The sequence below is a fragment of the Sturnus vulgaris genome, chromosome 13 (assembly GCF_052056855.1).
Source record: "Sturnus vulgaris isolate bStuVul1 chromosome 13, bStuVul1.hap1, whole genome shotgun sequence".
NCBI lineage: Eukaryota > Metazoa > Chordata > Aves > Passeriformes > Sturnidae > Sturnus > Sturnus vulgaris.
The window spans coordinates 4139590-4162275 of NC_142255.1; the positions used below are offsets into that span (position 1 = coordinate 4139590).

At 40.6% G+C, this 22686-nt stretch overlaps 1 protein-coding gene across 4 annotated transcripts; it reads right to left on the reverse strand.

Moving 5' to 3' along the window:
* Positions 1 to 21634, reverse strand: LACTB (lactamase beta). 4 transcript variants are annotated; one of them, XM_088172383.1, is made up of 9 exons: positions 16144 to 21634; positions 14927 to 15040; positions 14393 to 14454; positions 13312 to 13592; positions 9862 to 9928; positions 7970 to 8160; positions 7287 to 7626; positions 5825 to 5990; positions 1 to 3574 (listed from the first exon to the last, which is right to left on the reverse strand). In XM_088172383.1, exons 4-9 carry the CDS (start codon positions 13342 to 13344, stop codon positions 3031 to 3033), a joined length of 1341 nt encoding a protein of 446 aa, XP_088028509.1. In that variant the 5' UTR covers positions 13345 to 13592; positions 14393 to 14454; positions 14927 to 15040; positions 16144 to 21634; the 3' UTR covers positions 1 to 3030. The 4 variants fall into 4 exon arrangements, with proteins under 4 accessions (XP_088028509.1, XP_088028510.1, XP_088028511.1 ...); XM_088172384.1 differs by lacking the exon at positions 13312 to 13592 and having other exon boundaries at positions 16144 to 21633; XM_088172385.1 differs by lacking the exons at positions 13312 to 13592; positions 14927 to 15040; positions 16144 to 21634 and having other exon boundaries at positions 14393 to 14894.
* Between the last annotated feature and the right edge of the window lie 1052 nt (positions 21635 to 22686).

Consider the following 22686-nt stretch of genomic DNA (forward strand, 5'->3'; position numbering starts at 1 on the left):
TTGCATTTGCAAGGTTAGTTTTATTTCTGTTATTTCAAACAGCAAACATGTAATTACCATATGCAGGAGGAGGTTTTGATCCAGAAACAGGTGTACCAATGGAATACACGTTTTTTAAGGAAAGTAGGGGTCTGTGTCAATGCCACTCTCAACAAAGGTTCCCTCACAAGTAAGTTCATCATGAAAGCTGCTCTTAATTGACCAGTTTCCCACATACAATGCCAGCCCATCAAACTACTGGTTTTAGAACAAAGATCAAAGTAGCAATATTAATTGTGACCTGAATACATATGCTAAGGCCAGATTGATTCTCATATCTCTGCCTTCTCTACCCTAAGATAAGAACTCATGATTAATTTAATACCTAAGCAGAGACTGTCAGGGACTGATTTTGTTCCAGGTACTAGAAGATGAAGTGTGGACATCAGAGCATCTCCAGTACTGCACATGTAACATCAGAGGCTTTTAAAAAGCCTTATGTTACAGGAGATCAAGTATAAAGAACATAGTGTGCAAATAAAAAATTGGTGGTGAAACAGATTCTATGTGGGGAGTGAGACACTGTCATTAATATCATGGTATTAGCAATGCTTTAGTTTTTACTCTTTTTCATTTTCATACATACTTCCAATATTTACATTTGTTAATGTTTAGTCATATGCAAACAAGCATAACAGTAAACCTACACCACCTACATTCTCAATCTTTGTCTAAATCCACACAACAGTCAGCATGTGAAACTTGTTTTCTCTCAAGTATGCAAAATGGCTTTCAAAAATAATAAATACCATTTGCAAAACAGGTGTATCATATGTTAAAAATCCTAAAGTAAGTGTTACTTTTCAGATTTTCTGTATTTAAAACATGCTGTTTGGTCTCTTTCTATTCAGTTGTTCAACACAAAACCAGAAGTTATTATTCTTGTTCCCTGTCTAAAACTAGCACTGACTTCTGCTGTTTCCCCAGCCAGCAGGGCTCAAGACTGGGGCAAGAACCCCAGTACTTCTAAATTGGAACTGTCAAGACAAAACTAAAGACTTCAGAGAAAGAGGAGATAATCTATTGCCTGACCAATGAAAGTTCATTCAGAAGGATTCTGTCTGTTGTTTTCACTCTTGAGAAGACAATACATTATTAATGAATAAAAAAAGTGAAATTTTGGTGAGTGGGTCAGAAACCCCAAGCAAACAATTTTTAAGGTACAATAATATTTGTGAAGAGTATACTAAACTAGTCTTACTAACTCCAATTAAAAATGTAGGTAAAACAGCTACCCTCAAAATACTAAATTTCCCAGTTTCTTCGTCTTGGATAATAAGTATTACCATAGGCATAGTGGGAACAGAGACAGCATCATAGGACAGGTAACAACTATGAAGATAATAAAAGCATTAGTTTGGCAAAGAGACAGGTAGGGCTGTCTTCTGCTAGCTGCTAACCAAGACATCTTGCTCCTTAGATTCAGAGAAGCAGGGCTGCTAAACAGTGCAGGAAAGGAAGTATTGAAACCTTTCCTGAAAGATAGATCTGTCTTGTCTCAGCCTGGAAATAGTGTCTAATGTCACTGCAGGGGAAGTGAGGTGGGGGTAAATCTTTGAGATGACAGCGATCTTCCATGCCATTGTGAAATACATAAAATGGGCACTTTAGATGCTACTTTATTCCCATTGTAAAACTGAAGATTAGAAAATCTCACACCTCCAGTCCTGTGTCCAGCTCTGGGCCCTTCACTTCAAGAGACATTGAGGATCTGGAGCATGCCCAGAGAAAGGCAGTGGACATTCTACCTTTCTCTGGGGGAAGGCTCTGGAGCACGAGTCTGACAAGGAGAAACTGGAGGAGCTGGGAGTGTTTAGCCTGGAGAAAAGGAGGCTCAGGTGTGATCTTATCACTCTCCACAACTCCCTGACAGGAGGCTGGGGCCAGGGGGGGGTTGGCCTCTCCTCACAGGGAACAAGTGAAAGGACAAGAGGACGTGGCCTCAAGCTGCACCAGGTGAAGTTCAGGTTGGACAACAGGAAGAATTTCTTCACGGAAAGGGTGGTCAGGCAGGAGCTGCCCAGAGAGGCCCCAGCCCTGGATGCAGCACTTAGAGCTGTGCTCCAGCTGCCATGGCCCTGTTTGGTTGGTGAGACTTCTATTTCTGGCTTCAAGAATGGGCTGTAAGTTGTATTGAGCTGAGTTCCCAATTGCTGTTTACAAGGGAATATCTGTGCTACAGAATGCAGTGCCATTTCTGGCTACCTAGTTAGCATGTATGTCACTCAAAAACAATGGGACAGTTAGACAGCTTGCCACATTGTGCTATTTGGGTGGATTTGACTCTAAAATAATACTGTTATTGCACAGTAAACTAATCTCATGCATTCTCTGTGTCCAATGAAAATGGATGAGAGAAGATCTAAATAACAAAACGATTTTTATTTATATTGCTCTAGATTCATTATTTTCTAGTTCTTAATCCACAGCTCTGATAAAAGCTTGCTTCTGGTATAAATCTGGAGGCATTCTGGAGGCAGCTTCAAGATATGGGTTTTGGTTTTTTTTAAGGAAATAAGGGAAGTGGTATGTGAAAACAAAAAGCAGTGGTGACACAATTTTTCTTTAATACTGATTAGTTTTGGCAGACTGGAACTGAGAATAACAACGTATTTGTGTGCTCAAATCACGATGTGGAATTTATCAAAAGTTTAACATTCAAGGTAGGTAATTTGTACTTAGTGCAAAAAAAAAAAGCTATTTTTAAATCTTGGTCAAGTGTTTCACTAGTTGATAAAAATAAACTGCTAATATAATGATAATTTACACAGGTACTACAGAAAGTCACCATTGAATGTTACATTCTCATTTTCTGTAAGTTAGGAATTTCCCTGAGAGATGAATTCCAGTTAAAACATAAGTTTAGCACCACTAGCAGAGGTTAATTAAGTGAATTGTTTATGCTTTTTCATCCCATATACTTAGTGAACTTGAATTACACCCTTCTCCCTTTGTTTTTCAGTACAGTGAGTTCAGTCACACACATCTCTTTTAGTCTGTACATTGTGCCCGTTTCTCTTTATCGAATTCCCTTGCAATCTTTAAGGCAGTGCTGTTGAGCGAGACCGATTGCATATTACAGATAATGGTGACAATTACTCCTCTCGGCGGGGCCACTGGCCAAGTACCCAGAGCTTCGGGGTCCAGCTCTTCAGGCAGAATGAGGAGGACACTGCTGGCCCCCACAGCACCCCCAGTATGGGATGCATAGTGTCTCAGCTGTCTGCAGCAGCCATACTGTTGGCTTTTCTCTACCACAGCCCAAGCCATTGCATATTTACCATCCCTATCCCACGACACTTCTGTTTTGGGCACTGGAGTCCACATCATTGCAACTGTGCCTGGCTTGAGGTACCCTGGAAGAAGTTTGGCATTCCTGTTTTTAAATTGTCCAGCTTGATAACTGTACAACAAGGCATTTCCAAATTTCAGGAGGTCACCTACTGATGACAGAAAGCCACCACCGGCCCACTTGTAAGAGTTGTCCACATATGGTGCATTTACCAGCCGTCCCTTTTTGTTGTAAATGTAACACCTAAAATTCAAGAAAATTCAACTTGTTATTCTCATATACTATGCACAATGATTTTAAGCTGCCCTACCATAAAAGAGCAAACTGAGCATGTATTAGCTTGTTCTTGCTAACATTTAGAGGGTTTTTAAAATACATTTTTGAAATATATTTATTGCAGAAAAATCAGTAAGTAATTCAAACAGAAAAACAAAAATTAACGTGACTTCTTAGGTCAGAAGCTTAACTTCAATAAAAGTACTAATCCTTCTGCTTAATCTTAGGATATACTAAGAATAAAGTCAATATAGAAATAACAGATGTGACAGAAATAAATAGATCAGCCAACACAGATTTTTTTCTTAAATCCCTGTACTAGAAATGACATTTTTTTAAAGAACAAGGAATTCTACAACTGAGGCTTAGGTGACTGCTCTCAGACAGTAGTTTCCATTTATGGCTGATTTCCCCCCAGTTCTCCTTTATGGTTGCCATATTCTACAACAAAGCAAGGAGCATTAAAGTCTTGCATAACACAAATTAGAAACTGCCAACCAGAGCTGTAGAATGAGCTATCAGGAACAATACAACAGAAGTGCAGAACAAACTATGCTTTTGAAAGAAACAGTCCAATCATGACTTGATTAATTTAATACAACATGAAAATGACTTGTTGAATAAATATATAACCCAAGGAATTTCAACCTATGGTCTTTATACCAAATAAGATCCGTATACTACCTGGAGAGTTATGAAAAGGAAAAGCCCTACCTAGATGGCACTTGTGTTGGAAGGCTTTTTAGCAAACTTCTGAGTAACTCAAAGCACTGAAAGTCAGAGGTTGAAACAAAGGAAGAATGATGGACAGTCCAGGATGCAAGACTACCATCGACTCTGACACTGATTTAGTATCTTCTAAATCTTCCCCATAATGAGTTTTTTGATCATAAGAACACCCTGTTACAAAGACATCGATTTAAACCTCTAAAAGATCTAGAATGTGGATTTTTTAGCATTTTCCTATTAGATAAATATAGTATAACCAAACCATTAAACAAACTTCAATGCATAATACATTCTATTTTGAGGCATCAAGCTCCAATTTGTGGCAGCAAACCATCAGCATCTCAGTTTTGCATTACAGTGAGTAGCTATAAAGACTCCCAGAACAGCATCTGTCCCAATTCTTTGATCCCTCATATATTTCAGTTTATAAAAGGATAAACATATTCATGTTCTAAAAAACCTTTACTGTACAAGGTTGATAATTTAGGAGAACATCACTATCGTCCAGATGAGCCTCTGAGCCTACAGCCAGAGAGCCTCTGAAATTTTGCAAGCAAACCAAACACCAGCACACAGCATCTTAGAATAGAGGAGTAAAGCTGTACACACACACTCTTCCAATATACACTTGGACTTAGGATAAACCTCAGCTTCAACATGTTCATCGTTCTTTGAGAGCATTTTTAGAAGCCAAACTTTTAAAAAGTCTGAGTCTCATTTTCATGAGACTGTTACTATAACCTGCTTTGTCATTCAACAGAATTCTTGTCCCATGCCAAAATTTAACAGGGGAGTCAATAATCAATTTCTGAGCCCAGAGAGGAAAGTCAATAAAATAAGACAAGATACCCAAGCCTGATCCACTATATTGGAATGGATTATCCAGTTACATAAATTTCTCTCAGCTTGTTGTTTTGTGGGTGCCCTTTGTTTTGTTTTTGTAGGAGTGTGGGGTGTCTTTTTGTATTTTTTCCCTATGTTAAATTAATTTTAAAAATAAATTGAGTTAAACAGAATTTTAATTCTGGTCAAGATTCATACTGAAATTTTATTTATGAAAACCTTATGTTACTGTGAGACTGTTACAATTCCATGGAACCCTTTAAATGCCAGTATATTAAGCAAACTAAGGTAACTATATATTCCAACATAATCTCCTAGTTAACTCCTTATTTTATTTGCATTTATATGCTTACTTGTACCCAAAGTAAATCTAAACTTTGAAGGCACTCCTATTACTCCCCTCACTTCCCATATTCCCACTTAGAACAAGAAATACTTATTTCTTATTCTGTAGTTTAACATGCTAATTACAGAACCTATACCATGGCATTGGAACCAGCTACATGAGTAATGTTGAGGTAACACACACCACTTCATTCAAATGTCTGGGAAAAGTAAAATCACACATTCTTAATTCAGCTGTCTTAATTAAAATAGAAAAGGCAACAGATGTTGTGGAAAAATTAGAGTTCCACCCCTGCTTACCTTGCTCTGTTATATATCATTGCTTCATTGTCATCTAGGACAGTTGACAGCATATCCAAATCACGAAACATTTTCAGCATATAATCTGTAAATTTTTGTCCTGAAGCTCTCTCCACAACAGCACTTAAGAGAGTAAAGCCATACGTTGAGTACAAGAACTGACTGCCTTGAAGAAACACAAGGAGAAAGGGAAAAAACCCCACATTAATGGCATGATGCTTAAATGGAATCATATGTGCAAATAAAACTATATACAGCAATTAATAATCAACCATTGTTGATCCTAGGCCTAGGAAATGCTGTACTGGATACAGATCCTGCTATGAGAACAGCACAAAAATCTTGCAGGGATCACTATGCACACTCAAATTTCATGCCAAGATGTCAACACTGACATTTTCTGCAAGATTTACCACACAGGTCTAACAAGGATGTCTGGATTTGCAAAGCTGACACAAGTCATAAAATTAATGCTTAAAAGATGCTCAGCTACTGTGACTTGTTTGTGTGCCCATACCCTGGAGAAGGGAAAACAACAGCAGTACTCACATTTTTCAAGGGTATTCATTATTTTAACACAGTGTTTCTAGTTCTAGAATATCCCAGAAGATTATATGAACACAAGCATGCATATTATTTAAGACAATAGAATTTATTTAGAAAACAATGTTTCATTTTCTAAAAATCTCATCCTTGTGCTAATGCCTTCTATGAAACATTTACATATTGAGCAACTGCTAAAGTGCCCACAGTTGAGAGAGATCTCTTACTTGAAGTGGTTCCTAGAGCTCTCCAAGAAGGTGAGTTTTTAACTTCTCCCCCTTTCTACCCCTCTCCCCTTAAATGCCATTATTTACTGTTTATCAGCAATGCAAATAATTTACTTTAACCTAACTCATTTAACACTTACACCTGAAGCTCCTCAAAGTCCTCTCTAGACCTAATTTAAATAATCCCCAAAATAAATTACTTCAGTAATTTTATGATTCTGTGTTTTTTCTGTAGATCTTTTTTAGGTTTGATTTAGTGTCTCAGTAAAATTTTTTGCTTTTGGTTCCTATCTAGAAGGCCCAGAACATGACTACAGCAGCTTGGTATCTGCTTACAAAATACTTTGTAGATACAAATTTGTTACCAGAATTATTTTCTGCTTCAGCATTTATAAATCCACTAACTGGTATGTTTCAGAGCATTTACTGGATTACTTACTTCTCCTGGGAGAAAAGACTTCTACATAAATATTACATGACCAGATAGTTTGTGTAGAACAGACCAAATATTTCTCTGTTGAGCTTTTAATGGGGCACATGAAGGAAAAAAAAAGGGAGGGAAGCACAATAAACCAAATCCCCTACACAAACACTCTTCACTGGACTCTACTATCATCATTACATGTAAAACTATTTGAAACAGAACTCTCAGCAAAAGAGCATATTTTTGGTCTACATTAATAAAAACTCACCTGGTTTGAAGAATAAAGGATCATTTTTAAATATCTTCAGTGATTCAATCACACTTTCAAACTTTTCCTTCAAATAATACTCTTCCTGTTCAAACTCCTTGTCGTTCCTGCCAGGCTTTGAATTTTGGCTTTTTGTCCCACTATGATGTTCTTTCTTCTGTTTGACACATTCAGATTTTTCAGTCTCTTTACCTTCTTTTTGTTCTTTATCTTGATGGGATTTTGTTAGTTTAAGTGCTCTGTTTGCCTTTTCCTTTTCTTCTTTTACTTTTGTAATATCTTTTTCATAGTGACGAATCCCACTCAAGTGTGAAACTAACAGTCTTGTGGTAATAGTGACCTAGGTAGACAGGATAATGTGAGCTCTCTTCATTAAAGCACCAACAGTAAATCAGCAAAAAAGTAAAATTCACCGTGACAAAGAACAGGCAAAGGTGCAAGACCTTTTAAATATCACATATTAAACACAGTATTAAAAGAAAAAATATGTATGTGGACACTATACAGTTGGTATAAATTAAAGATCCAAATATACTTTTTTGAGCAGGAAACATCAGTACTTGTCTAAATTATTTTGAGTGTTTTGTAGGAATAGGTGCAGATCAGGCACCTGTACACAGAGAGCTATGTAGCAAAAGGAACAAAAATTTAAAAAAACCTCTTACCAATAAACAATGACATACCTTTTCACCCTCGTAGAACTTTTCTGGAAATTCAGGGACATATTTCTGCACTGGAGCATCTAAATCCAGTTTCCCCTCTTCCCACAGTTTAGCCACAGCCATCATTGTGAGGCACTTGCTGATGCTGGCGATGCGCATGATGGTCTCTGGCTTACACAGCACACGGTTCTCCACGTCAGCATAGCCCAGACCTCCCAGAAAATAAAAACACTCCAGTAAGTCCTTTGCACAGAGACATGCTGAATTAATTCTATGCAATGAATTAGATTGATTGGGTCTTTAAAATGTTTTTCCTCCGCCTAAACTGGGATATGAAGCATTGGACTATCCCAGCCCCCTGCTTCAATTCATTTAATAACATATTACTGTAATAGTGACAATTAATCAGAGCCCATTGGATCAGACAACGGCATCTCAAGTCGGTGATTAAGACTACAACAAACATAATGATAAATGAGATCAAAGATTAAGCCAAAATTTACAGAGCTGAGGTCAGATATCAGTGTAGAAAACCCAAAGAGACCAAAATCTAGACCGTAAAATAACTGACCAACAGTCATAAACACTCATTTTATTGCTCTGAATTAATGGCTGAAGCAGTAAAGGGTTTTATTTTATCAGTATAAAAACAGAGAGAGGAAATCACCCACAAATTCATACCAATTATCTAAGCTGTAAGGTTTCAGGAAACTGAGGTGTTACTATGTTTCAATATCACTCAGCATGACTTCAATTAAAATACAGTTAACAGGCTCTGTAACAGTGTTTTCCTATGTAACCAACCCACAAGTCTGGTAGCAAGAACTGGAAGTAATAAGGCATTATGAAGTTGCCAAACTAGTCTTCAATTTGAGCAGGGTTTGAAGAAAGTGCAAGTGATGTTGCAGCATAAAAGCGAGAAAATGCAGCAATAACATATTTGCAGTTTTCAGTACAAGAAAGGCCTTCAAGCAATGCACCTCTGCCTGTATAAAACTGTAGCCTAACAATGAACTGCTCAGGGAAAACCCCCAAACCTTGACAAAGTACAAGAAATAAAACAGATGACATGCCATTTGCCCAAGACCCTTTCTCTTACGTAGTTGCTACTCAAGTGCCGGGTGCTTGTCAATGCAGCTGCTGTTGCCCTCAGTGAAAACACCTTCCAAACCTCACACCATTCCCATCAAGCAAGAAAACAGGTTTATTACTGTGGTCACAGAATACATGCCACTTACACCTCTTCCTACTTTGCCTCCTGGAGAAGGGAGGAGGAGACCCAAACAATCCAGAACTGGATCTTTTGAAACTCATGAAAATGTTTCTGCGGACAGATACACATTTTGGTGGGTTTTTTTAAATATCAAATGTCTACATGATATGAGAAGTACTAACAGGCTCTACCTAAAACGAAACTGTGTAATCAGAAAAATCAATTGAAATTTCTGAAAGGATAACACTTGTTAAATCCCAGTACCTTCCCAGTAAAACTTCACCTCAGCCCACAAACAAGCCAGGTCACCAAATGTGAGCTGTTATTCCTTTGACCACTAAGGCAGTTCCTGTGGGAAGAACAGTTCTTTGTCTCCTACATACAGTGCTACCAGACCACTGTACAGCTCTATGCCCAGAGTACATTCAAAGGGTAATCTGAAAAATTAATGGAAGAACGGTTCTCCAATCTAAATTTTGAGACATACTAGCATATTCAGGAAGTTAACAAATTATCAATTCCTGGAATTGATGGAATTTTACCGAGGAAGGCACCATTTGATACTCCCTAAGCACCCATTTCTGGCCACTGGAGATGGGATATCAGACAAAATCCCAGTCTGAGCTTGTCTGAATTGATCGTTTTTAAAATGTTCATCAGTTCTTGACAGTATGCACAACTACTACTCCCACATACTAACCTTCTGACCAGACTTCCTTTCCATCTACAGAAACTCCAACTAATATACCTGGGATTCCTGCTTCATCCTGCCAAAAAAAAAAAAAAAAAAATGGACAGAAGACATTTAGAAGGATCTTTACAGTTAAAAAATACGTCCTCCCAACCCCTTGAACTGAAAACGCTCTAAAAACCCTACAAATAAACCTGTGTATTGTTGTCAAATTATAGTTGAAATTTTGTTATGTACCAGTTTGGGTGGACTGGTCCATGCTTTTGCAAAGCTGACGTTTTAACTCAGGCATTGGGAAAAACATACCTAAGAAGAATAGCAAGGTAATATTTTTGCTTTAAGAATTCAATTAAATTATTGAACGGAACATGCAAAAGAAACAAAACATGACAGAGTTAATATGCAACCGGCAAACTGCATCACCTACTGGCAGGCAAGATTTCAAAGAAGCTTCAGCTGGATTTTCGAAGTAACTACAACGTGCTTTTTAAACAGAATCACAGAATATCCCGAGCCGGAAGGGGCCCACAAGGATCCTAGAGGCCAACTCCTGGCCCTGCACCGAACTCCAGGAATCCCAAATCCCACCCTGTGCCTCGGAGCGCTCCTGAGCTCTGCCAGCCTTGCGAGCCGTGACCGCTTCCCTGGGGAGCCTGTTCAGTGCCTGACCACCCTCCAAGTAAAAAACCCTTCCTACTATCCACCTAAACTTCTCCTGACTTAATTTCCTGGTATTCCCTAGTCACAGAATGCAGAGATCAGTGCCTGCCCCTCTGCTTCCCCTCATGAGAGCTGCAGCCTGCAGTGAGGTCTCCTCTCTTCCAAGCCGAACAAAGTGCCCTCGGCCACTCCTCCCATGGCTCTTGCCACTCCTTCCCACAGCCTTTAAGGCACCCCCTTGTTCTCAGATACCCCATACTGTGCCACACTTCCGCAGTCCCCTGTATCGAGCTGGGCTAAGCTGCGCCAGCCCCGACAGCCTCCAGCAGTGTCCCCGCTCAGCACCTTGATCCTCCGCACCAGGTCCCTGCTCCTCTCCACGGCCGCTCCGAAGCCCCGCGGTGGCGGCGGCGGCGGCGGCTTCTCCTCCCGCCCGCTCTCAGGCTCGCCTCCCTCCGGCGCCGCTCGAACCCCCAGCGCCAGCCCCAGCGCCAGCCCCCAGCCCCAGCGCTGCGCCCCGGCCCCGCCGCCCCCTCTGCGGGCCGCGGGGACCCTCCCGGGAGCCGCCGCCCGCCGCAGGGCCCGCGCCAGGCCCGACATGGCCGGGGCGGACACGGCACCGCCGGGTCACAGGCACCGCCGGGTCACAGGCACCGCCTCGCCGGGCCGAGCCCCGAGCGCATCGAGCGCCGCCGCCTCACGGAGCAGCGCGGCCGCCGCGGCGGGACGGGCCCCGGCAGGGCCTGGAGCGGCCGGCGCCGGGCAGCGCAGCTCTCCGCGTCCGCCCAGGCTGCAGACGGGCCCGCTCCGCCCAGATGGACACTCGGGACACGACTGGCCGGCCAGGGCCATTAGGAGAATCACAGGAACAGTTAGGTTGGAAAAGACCTCTGAGATCAGCGAGTCCAGCCTGTGACCGAACACTGCCTCATCAACTAGAGCATGGGACCAAGGGCAACGTCCACTCTTTCCGTGAACATCTCCAGGGTCGGTGACTCCAACACCTTCCTGGGCAGCTCACTCCAATGTCGCTCTTTCAGTGAATAAATTCTTCCTAGTACCCATTCTAAAACTCCCTTGGTGTAGCTTAAGACTATGTCCTCTCATCCTGTCACTTGTTGTGTAGGAGTAAAGTCTGACCCCCACCTGGCTACACCCTCCTGGCATAGTGAGTTCTAGAGGCAATAAGGTCTTCCCAGGATCTCCTTTTCTCCAAGCTAAACATCCCCAGCTCCCTCATCTCATCAGACTTGTGCTCCAGACCTTTCCCCATCTCCATTGTCCTTCTTTGGACCCCCTGCAGCACCTCAGTGTCCTTGTCTGGTACTGAACTGGACACAGCACTTGAGAGGTGGCCTCACCAGTGCGAGTTACAGGGGAGCAGGTGAATCCTCCCCAAAGACTTACTCTTTGAAAGTAAAGGTTTTTGAAGCACAAATCCTCTCTGCTGGGTAACTGGAATGCCCAGAGCCCCCAGCAGGCTCAGCTCTTCCTCCTGATGGAGGTGAGGTTGGCTCAATGTGGCTCTGACAAAATAACCTGGTTTTAACCAATACTTTCATTGCACTGATGCATAAGAACAAGATAGAGAAGGTGAAGAATACTTCAAGCCATGACACAATTTAACTCTGCACTCCCCAGGCAAATGTTTGCAGAATCAAATTTTTAAAAGCCTGCTGCTAAGCATATGCCAGGCAGAAATACAGCAAGCTAGGCCAACACTCAGATAAGACCTTTTAACTGCAAGATGAGCATATGTGAACTAGGTTTGTCAGGCATTACTTAAACAGCTGAATCTTCCAGCACTGCAACCAGTATCAGGTTTCAGCCTAGCAGAGTGTGGATGGCACAGCTGGCATATGCAGAGTTCTAAAAGGACAGACTGCCCACTTCTGCTTACAAGTATGGCTCACTTCTTTGAGATGCTAACCTAGGGATTTCAATATTCTTCATGTCCAACGATCTCAAAAATTGCAGGTTTTGGCAGAAAGTCAGGCCAAATAGCTTACATGTGTGAAGTCAAATGCAGACCAGATGCTACCCTTTTCATTGCAGGCATTTATTGCTCATTAGTATTTTCTCAATAAAACTCCATTGCTTATCACAGTACAACTTCATACCCAACTGCTACAAGATGATGTATTTACTTTCTTGTAACTCATGTTCACGGTGTTAAACTGTGTCTGGAAGCATTTTGCAACAGGATTCTCTGCATTCTTACATTAACCTGCTCAGCAGGAACACTCTTTGACATTACACTTTTGAATGGACCAGAAACAGAGCTTGCCATTTTTCTGATTGCCTTAATGAAGAGCTTTGTTGTGCTAACTCCAGTAGCACAACTTGGCCTATTGTCACCTGTTTTATCTTCCTCTAAACTGCTGGGTTTGCTAACTTTGAATTGAGGTATCAGGCTTACAATGTTTTGAGGATTTTCTACTCTTTTTCTACTGATAGCAATAGAAAATGAGGCAAGCACTAGGTTGATCCAATTCTAATTTAGCAAAAAAGACTATCTTTTTCTTCTATTCTTGTCCATCAGTGACTCAGGCACAGAGTCTCAACTCTAATCCATCTTCTTTATTTAACATAGCCAGAAAAGTCAGTCTGGAGACCCCTCTGGCATGGTGGAAAAATCACCACATGGTTGGTTTAGTATTAAACCAGGTGACTTTTCCCCTGCTCCACCTCCTTGCCAGGCTATACCTGCTGGATTTGTGTTCACATATGCTTTATTCAGATGATAAAGAATGTGTGAGACAATAGCCCTCTCAGCAAGGCAGGGCTGTGCTCACTCACCTCCCCTTGGGCCCAGTTTTGGAGTCTCACCATCAAGAATCCCTTAAGGTTTTAGAGTGTATCTCCCCTGTTATCTTGCTCTTCAGTTGCATGCTGCAGCATTCACTGGCTTTCTCATAACACTGATGATGTGAGATGGAGAACCACAGCAAGGTGGGCAGCAGCTTTTGTGCTGTTCTGCAGTGGTGCAGCCCACCAGCAAAAGCTCATTCTGCTGCTGAGGGTCACCAGCTTGTGGAAACATCAGGCACCTGCTAATTGTGAGGCTTCATCAACATTTCCTAAAATAGAATTCAAAATCAGGAATTTTGAAAACAACTTCATCACTTCCATCAGTCCTCCTCCATTTCTGCAAATGCTTTTGTGGATTCTGATGTCTCAGCAATGTTTAACAGATGTTATTATGGTTGTTCCTGCTTGTAGGTCTGGACTTTGATCACATTATTGTTTGCTATGATGATCTCATTTGCTTTTCTAGTTCACTGACAAACTCTGCAGTGACATGTCCCTAAATGTAACCCTTCCATTGAAAAAATGGGTAATGTTTTTAACAAACAACATGTAAGGTTTGAAAGCTAAAAAACAAGTGATTAGTATTAGCATTCCCCTGATGAAGGGCTGGTCAGACCTGAAACCATGAGCCATCTCTGCTCTTTCATATTATTAAATACCATTTGTAACTGCCACAGACACAGATTGAAGCTTGTAGGATGAATGTGTAGGAAAGGGCTTTTAAAAATGAAGAAAGCAGTAGTGTAAGGAAGCTCCTTTGTTTTCTTTTTTGGATTTATTGTGAAATAATGAAATGGCCTGCTAATCCAATGGAGTCCCATTACTCCAACTGGATTCCAATAATTAAAGACTCATTCATGTAAAGATTTCTGGATCTAAAAGTGTTGAATCTAATGGAATATAATTAACAGGTGAGCAAAAGTTGTCAAAAAGGACTGTAATTCATATTTGTACTAGAAGAAATGAAATAAAATAGGAAAACAGCAATTAAAATATTATCCATGTATACATAGATATGTGGAAAATTTATGATGATGGAAAATGCAAAGAGTGAAGGGATAATGATTACCTTGATCAAACATGACATTTCTACTCTCAGCACAGGAAGGAAATAACAGACCCAAATTCTTTCTGAATTAGAAAAGAAGATAAATAAAGGGAATGCTAGATGTAGAGAGAAATCAAGCTCTGCTTTTTCTCTCTTTTCAGAAGCAATTTCATTTATTTGAGACCCAAGAGACAGAATTTTTATTTCCCTCTGGCTTGAAGCGTTTGTACAGTAGATGGCAGTAAAAACCCTCACCCATTTAATCAGCTGCTAGCAAAGGGAGTGGTTCCACTGTCACAGAGTTACTGAACTCAGTTATTACAGTCTCCTCACTCACATACATCTTTTTTTGTTTGGTCTTGGTCACTATAGCAGTTCTTAGAGTATTATCATTTATCAAGTAAGGTAAGAGCTGCATGATCTCAGTGTATGTAGCAGTGCAGTAACAGCTGCCCTACCAGTGTGCACCTTTGACATTCTATGCTAACACAGTCAGAGCCAGCCATAAATCCAGGCACGATCCCCCTAAAGGTACAGAAATAAGGGCATACTCACAGACTGAGTTTAAGATTAAAATCTTCCCCGAGTTGTTTGGGTCTTTTCCAAACTAAGGTCATAGGTCAGCTGAGAAACATTAGTCAGGAACAAATCTTTAAGCATGTAAGATACCTGAACCAAGAGAAAGAGTAGGAGTAAAAGCAGTGGGTCTTCAGACAGTGAGATCAACACGTTTGTCATCAGCTTTGCTTAATTTACTCCATTTTCCTGTGTACTCTGGATGTATTATCCGGGCATTATATACTTTCAATGAAATAGAATATGCAAATTTTATAGTGCCACACTGTTACTGCCCTAATTTCAGAAGTTGCATGCAGTCTGACATAGTTCCTAAAAAATAGGATGGGAATTCGGAAAATATTTTGCATGTTAAGAAAAGGAATGCTGAAAGGACCATGCTGTGGTTACAGATCAGCCAAAGGGCATGCACACTTATTTTTCTTCTTTGCAAAAACAATTTTAAAATTCTAGTTTTGCAGTGGTGATTTCCTCATCGTTTTAATTCAGGATCTACTTGAAACTTTTTCGGGCTCAGAGGAAAAATAATTTTCACCAGCTGAAAGTATGTAGTGAAGGAACATTTGTGAAATACATCAGTGTAAAAAAGAGAAAACCACTCCCACACACACTCCCTCCAAAGAAAAGAAAAGATGCAGAATTTTTTTCTTTTTTTTTTTTTTCCCTGAAGTTATTCTCCAGATAACAATCTCTTCTGGTAGTAAACAGAAAGGAGACTGAACAATTTTGTGCCTGAGAATGTATTCACATTTATCATGAGAATTCAGTTGCTGTGTGTAACCTTTCTACCCTCTCCAGCATTTCTCCCACTTACTGGGCAGAGGTGCAAGACACCATGGAAAATGATGGTGTGCATCACCACTGCTCAGTGCCAGAGGCACCACACAGCATCAGTGAGTTTGACTTTTCCAGTTGCATCTTTTCAGACTCAATATGTTGTTTCAAAACAAAGTAAGAGTCATGGAAGATGTGAAACACCTGAAAGATTAAATATATTAACAAGGTATGGTGAGGCTTATATGCCCAAAGATAGAATTACATGTGCAGGCATTTGGGAAAACTGACTTGCTCTAGAAAGAGCTCCTCACAATTGGGTGATAACTGCCTCTCTTTCCACCCTTTCTCCCCAAAATACAAAGCTTAATGACATGAACATGTCCCAGAGTCTGTGAGGACTCTGACAGCCTGACACTTACTGGTGAGAGAAGTGGGCCAGGCAACTGCATGCAGCCATCCTGGAGTGCCAGCACCAAGTGCCACCTCCACAGCACGTGTCTACAAGTCAGGAAGAAAGACAACAGACACATTTGCTTGGACAGATAAAGCAGCAGGAGAAAAAATGTGGTTCCAGATTTTCTGTGTGAATCTTCAGGCATACCCTGTCTGAAGAACACAGTCAGGATTTGCATTTACTGTACTTATCTGATCCTCTAGAGAGAAGACTCTGGATCCTGCTCAGTAGCTAGTCTAGCAGTTTTTCCAAGCCATCCAACATTATCTGAAGCCCCAGCAGGTATTTTTCCTGATATCTACTGCCATAAGCAAAAGGCTTCTGTGCAGTTTATGCCAAATACTCACCCAGCTGTATGTGCAGGCCGGTTGCCAGCCCATTTTCCACACGTTTACTGCTCTGACCATCCATGCCCGTGTGCTTTCACCTTCCCATCCTGCAACTACACCTTCAATTTGCTTTGCAGACATGTTCTGTGCCACTAAAATTGCTCTTCATGGGAACACAGTACAGATAGCTTGAGAAACTGCACAGGCTAGTAAAAAACAGGAAAAGGACTCTTATCAAATTAGTAACGTCTCAGGTATTTGGGTGGAGGCATTTGGCACTGGGCTTGCATATTCTTATGGGAGTGAGTCCGTGCATACTACAAACTCGATTCCTTTGCTTTGTATTTTTCTTCCCAAACTCAGATATATTTCAAAAGAACCCCTCTAAAGATGTCTAGTGACTATATGCTACACAAATCAGTAAGTAGAGATTTTACTTTATTCTCTTTCCATACAGGATAAATCAAGTTAATGACATTTGCACACATTTATATGACAATAGGATATTTGCAAAAACGAAAGTAGGTATTTATTTTGTACCTTTGCAAGCAGGGCTGTGGGAAACAACTAAGAAAATTTTTAAAACTTTGCAACTGAGAGAAGAGAACTGCCTGGGATGAGTGACTTCTCTAATATGCCCTAAGTGTAAGACAGTTCATCTCTCTTGTGACTTGGAATAACTCACCAACTGCTTGAATTGGAAATACTGTCATTTGTTTCATTTACCTTGAACAAAACCAGGACCATTTCCTTGTTTTAGATGCTACTTGTACTTCCTGGTGTAGAGAAATGTACATCACACACTTAACTTATAGTTATGCCTTAGTGTGATTAACATTACTCAATAGAACAGTTTTACTACCTGCACACTCATCTAAATGTCTGCCACTCAGCTTGGGCTCTTTTCATCTTTTCATCACCAATAAAAGCAATCTGCATTATGAAGGTAACAAAGATAAGGACACATTCATAAGAGGAGAATCAAGCTCAAGGTGTGCTGGTGCTGGAGGGGAGGCTGTGCTCTACTTAGTGGATTACGACATTTTTTCCAAGTGCTATAATGAAAGCTAACAAGTTCCTACTCGACTTAGTGCCTGGCAAATTTAACCAACAGGAGTGAGTAAAAAGCATTTTTTATGTGGGCTGTTGTGATCTTGTAAATTCTCAACCAGGAAAATAAAATAGAAGCAAAGCTAAATCCCCATGTTGTCTGAGAAATAGATCTATAACTGATAAGTGACACACCTGATGTTAGAGAGTAATGTCTTCATTATTGATTCACAGGCAAAACAGACATGAGCAAAAAAGGAACTGGGAAAATAGATTTTAGGGCTTTCTGGGTTTAAAGTAGTTTGAAAAGGGATTTCAGCCATCTCAGACCTTTAATACAGCATGCAGGTGTCCTACTCAGATCAAAAAGAACTGCTCAGCACCTCTGAACACCAGCTTTTTCTTTAGAAATTGAAATACAACACTGCACTGCTCACTGTGAGCAGCTGTTTGTTTTTTAAACTTACATACCAAAAAATGTCACAGCAGCTAAAGACCCAGCAGCTTTGACACAAGAGAGCACTTTTCATTGTGCAATGGCTATTAAAGCCCAATTCTGCAACACTGAGACTTTGCTCTAATGGAACTGTTTGTTTGACTAAGGCTTAGTCAAACAGGCAGGCCTTAGCTGTATGTACTCCATATGTGTGTATGGCCAAAGCTGTCTATGCACCTGGGTGGTTTGCTAAAATGATCTTTAAAACAACTTAGCTGAAATGGCACCAATCCCTACACAATCTGCACTCAATTCAAACTTAGATTTAATAATTTTTCTTTAATTAAATTCAAACTGTTAATAGCTTATAGATATAATGGATCTAGAGTAAACCCTTCCTATTAGTCCTTTTGCCAGCTGTAGTGTTCCTACTGCTGGCAGCACATACACTGAAGGAGCTGCAAAGGGAGGAGTCAATAACTTAATTGCTCAAAATGGCAATAATGTCTGTATCTCCTGCACACAGACACATAAGCTTGTGTGCTTTTCATTCCAATTTATGACAGTAAGTCTCAGTACTGAGCACCTCCCATGGACTAACAGCCAGTTTGGGTCATTGGGCTGTCTCTAATATCCACATTCCTTCCCAGCAGTTGTTAATTTCCTGGAAATGCCTTGCACTCAGATAGAGCAGCATGTGAACGTAATAAAATCACACACATGTGCTACATGTTTGCTACCTGCTGACAAGCAGCAAAAAATGGTGGGCTTGTATTTTTATTTTGTTGAAGTGTTTTAATTTCCTGGTTAAGAGAACTGATAATGAAGTCCTAGCATAGAGAAATTTTACCCAGATTCTGCCAGTGTGGCAAGAACCACTGAAAGGATTTTTACAGAAAAAGTTCCTGTATATTTTAAGCCCAGACAAGGTTGACAAAGAATTCCTGTTACCTAGACCTTGCCAAACATCTTCCCCTGTGGCAAAGGAATGTGGTGGCTGCACACACATGTGGAGGCTGTAGGAGCAGGACAAAGCATAACAACACAGTAGCATTTAAGGGGAGGATTCATCCCTCTTTAGAACATCTTCATGTTCTCTATACCATCCCCACTGGCCTTCAGCCCCCATGTGAAATTCTATCTTCTTGTTTCCCTTCCTATTTTCTCACCTAATTTGTGTTCCAGATTTTTTTTTTCTGGACAGCCTGCAGAAATTACATCACCCTTTTATCCTATTTCATAGTCTACATGTGTACAATAAGAAATAAAGAAGTAGCACAACGGTTCAGATTAAGTAGAAAGAAGTCTGGCAGGCTCATCCTTCATTTTCCCAGGTGATTTCTTCAATTATTTTTGTCAAGAAAAACATAATAAACTAGCAGCTGGGCCTGCAAAGAAATGCTCTATTTCTAAACTGGAAACTCACACAGATCTCCATGTTAATATCAACACCAATGTGTCCCAAGTTAAAACAACTTACCAGAGCTTTGCAGTTGCACCACCCTGATTATTCTTTCACAAAATGTACTGTAGAAACACCAGACCTGCATAATTTTCCTCAGGGGCACAGCCAACTATCACTAGGTGGAGCATTTTGCAGGTTTTAGCCAAGGAAACATTGTTTACCATGAGCTTTGGCTGTGACACACCAGGATTATTCCTCGACATTTCTCTTTGTGTCTCAGGGCAAAGAATGAAAACTACATCAAAGAAAGGAACAATCCCAAGAAGCAGATCATAGGCCCTGGAATAGAAGGCATTCAAAATATTTTGCTAGATCGTGGCTTCAAACATGTATCAACCCTTTGTGATCCATAGAGTCTTACTGTGAAGAATAGAGAAATGTTCTCACAGCCCTGCATGTCTGTGTTATGACATGTGGTACTGGCAGTTGCAGCTGAGTCTGCAGGACTGAGGGGGTTTGTGTGTCTTTGCTCTATTTTTTTTAATGAAAAAATAGGTTTAATCTTTATCCAGCTATTCCTCCAACCAGCAAAGACACAGGAAGAAGCCACTGCTGTGGTGTCCCTAAGGTCCACAATACTCAAAACCAAAATACTATGGAATGTCTTTTTATTTTGGTGCATTATGAGTTAGGAAATAACAAATGGAAAGGAGTGAGGGGTTTTTATGTGTCTGTAAGGCTTCTTTCTGCTTCTGTTTCCCACTGTTTCCATCTGGGCTATCTAGATTGCTAAGATGCTGGCATTGAGGGGCATCCTGCATTTATGCAATTCTCAGCTGCAGCTTATGAATTGGCAAGGCTCTGACTTACAGAAAACTAGATGGGTTTGCAACTGAAGCCAAGAAGATTATGCAAACTTGTACAGAGTCTCTGTACCTTGGAAAGAACACAACACACACTGAAGACAGTCAGTTACACAGCTTCCCTCTATTAAAAGAGCTATTCCTGTGTGCATGTTCAAAAGTCCTTCATGAAGATAAAAAGCATTCTTGTTTCCTCCACTTTGACCTTTTTGCTGCCATTCCCACTTAATCTTTCACTGATGTTCCTGTTCCATTATTAAAAGAAGCCCACTCAGAGGAACACCTGAGGAAAAAAGTTCTCTATTTTTCGATGTGCTGAGTCATGTAGAGTATTTCCTTTTCCAATTTGAAAATTTAGTTGGCTAATTACTTTCTTCTTTTGCTACCACTAACAAACATTATAGTGGTCGTGGACAGCCCAGTGTAATAGATATTCCTATAATATTAGCAGTATAGTGATCTTTGACAACCCAGATTTTGAGTAGCATTTAATACACATAATACCTTAGAGATCCAGAGCTGAGAGGCAGTGCTCTATGGGTACAGCCTACTGCTTTAGCCTTGTTTCCTAATCTAAATACCTTTTCTTTCTTATCTCTCACCCATTCAATAACTCTTGATTGAACTGATTGAGCACACAGAACTCTAAAAGGTAAAATATACTTCTGTAAGTTTTGTGAACATAAAGAACCATTAAGACAGAACATGCCTCTGAGGGTTGTGATGGAAGGTTGTGATGCCTTGTGATTATTCAGTATCAGAGAAACGCCAAGAGGGAGCAGGAGACAACATAAATGTCTGCGTATCTGGAAAAGAATTAATTCCAAGTTTACAGCCAACCATGAGACAGGAATCTGCAAGGTGGCAGGTTTTGCCAGTTCTGGTGCTCTCAGAACTATTCATTTCATTGAGAGAGGTCAGCTCAAAAACCAAACCATACAATTAAAGAGCATGGCTGCACAATTAGGATGTATTTCAAACTGCCAAATGTGTTTTTGTGTTAAAAGAAAGGGTGAGTAACTCTCCAAACTAGGACATACATCTTGAGGAATGCTGAATGATGCAGGGTTCTGTGATTAAACAAATTTTTAGTTAAAATAGCAAAGCAGCTGCAAATTTGCTAGAATGGGGTTAAATCGGGGCTCAGCTTGTTTTTACAAGCCAGTGCTGTGTAGCTCCACAGTTTTGTCTGATTAGACACTGCATCTAAAGAACCCATGAGGGGTAGTAGCTTAAGAGATATGGTAAAAACCATTTTCCTGCTCCAGCAAATACATCCTTATGTGTATGTAAGTGTGTTGCTAGTCAGGAAAAGAGCCACTTGGTGTGGTTCATCCATCATCGTGTTCACTGCTCCACTCAGCTCTCCTTGAAACTGGAAAGCTTTTATTTACCGATTATGAAGCTTTATGGATTCATCTGCAGCAGTGCACTTTGGGGAAGTCTACTCTACAAACAGATTTTTTTCAGATTAATTCTTATCTCCTTACTTGCACATGCTTGCCCTATTAATGTGACACAATACCACTAAGAGATATGAAAACCACAGCCTTCCCGTACCCTTAGACACAGTGGGAGCTGAACTCACATTCCTCAAACCACAAAGCAGTTTGTGGTCTCCTGAAAAGCAATCTGAAGCAGCAAACAAAGAGTCTGACCTCACTCAGACACGTTGTTTAGGACTCAAGCCCATACCAAGGGACCATAACAGCAATCTGGAGGAGCTGGCAGCACACTCAGCTGTGAAAGACTCATAGCCCAGTACCAAGAGCTCCTCTGTTTCTATTCCTGCACAGCCTCTGACTGTCTGAGTGGTCTTGGGCCCTACTCTACAAACAATTCCCAGCACAGCACTCTGCTATGGGAAGCCCTCCTGACTCCAGCAGCACCAGTGGAAGCCACATATGCATGGGGACTTGACTCTTAGAGCTCAACTACCTGACACTTCATCCTGTGCTAAGCAAGGAAGGAGCAAGAGATTAGAGTAACTTACCTCTGCACGATGTGGTTGGAATTCTATCTGTCTCCAGCACAAGCTAAGGCCTTGCAGGAGACTTGTAACATGTCTTTTGCTCCCCAAAACCACAAGAGAAACATGAAGCCAGTGATTTCATCCTTTCCATTCAGGATGACTTGGCAGCAGCCAATAAATCACACAAAAGCTTGTAATGTTAGCAAGTTCCTTCCTTTAAAACACAATCATAAAAAGCCAGGCTCGTACTAGTGTATCTTCCCTGACTCTCACTTAAACTTGAAATTATTGTATTTATGTATTTATTTATTGTATTTATGTATTACTTTACCAGATTACACCAGTGGCTGATAAAGTCACCTGTTTTCAGTTGCTTGCTAAGGGTGCACTAATGGAAATTCTTTGGTGACCTGGAAAGTTATGTGTATCTGTCTTCTACCAAGCTCCTTGCTG

Coding starts and splice junctions, on each gene's coding strand:
- LACTB (XM_014879168.2), bottom strand. CDS start 11,112: ATGTCGGGCCTGGCGCGGGCCCTGCGGCGGGCGGCGGCTCCCGGGAGG. Junction 5,991..7,286: donor TCCTTTATTCTTCAAACCAG/GTGAGTTTTTAT, acceptor TGTTTCTTCAAG/GCAGTCAGTTCTTGTACTCA. Junction 3,575..5,824: donor ATGATATATAACAGAGCAAG/GTAAGCAGGGGT, acceptor CTTGAATTTTAG/GTGTTACATTTACAACAAAA.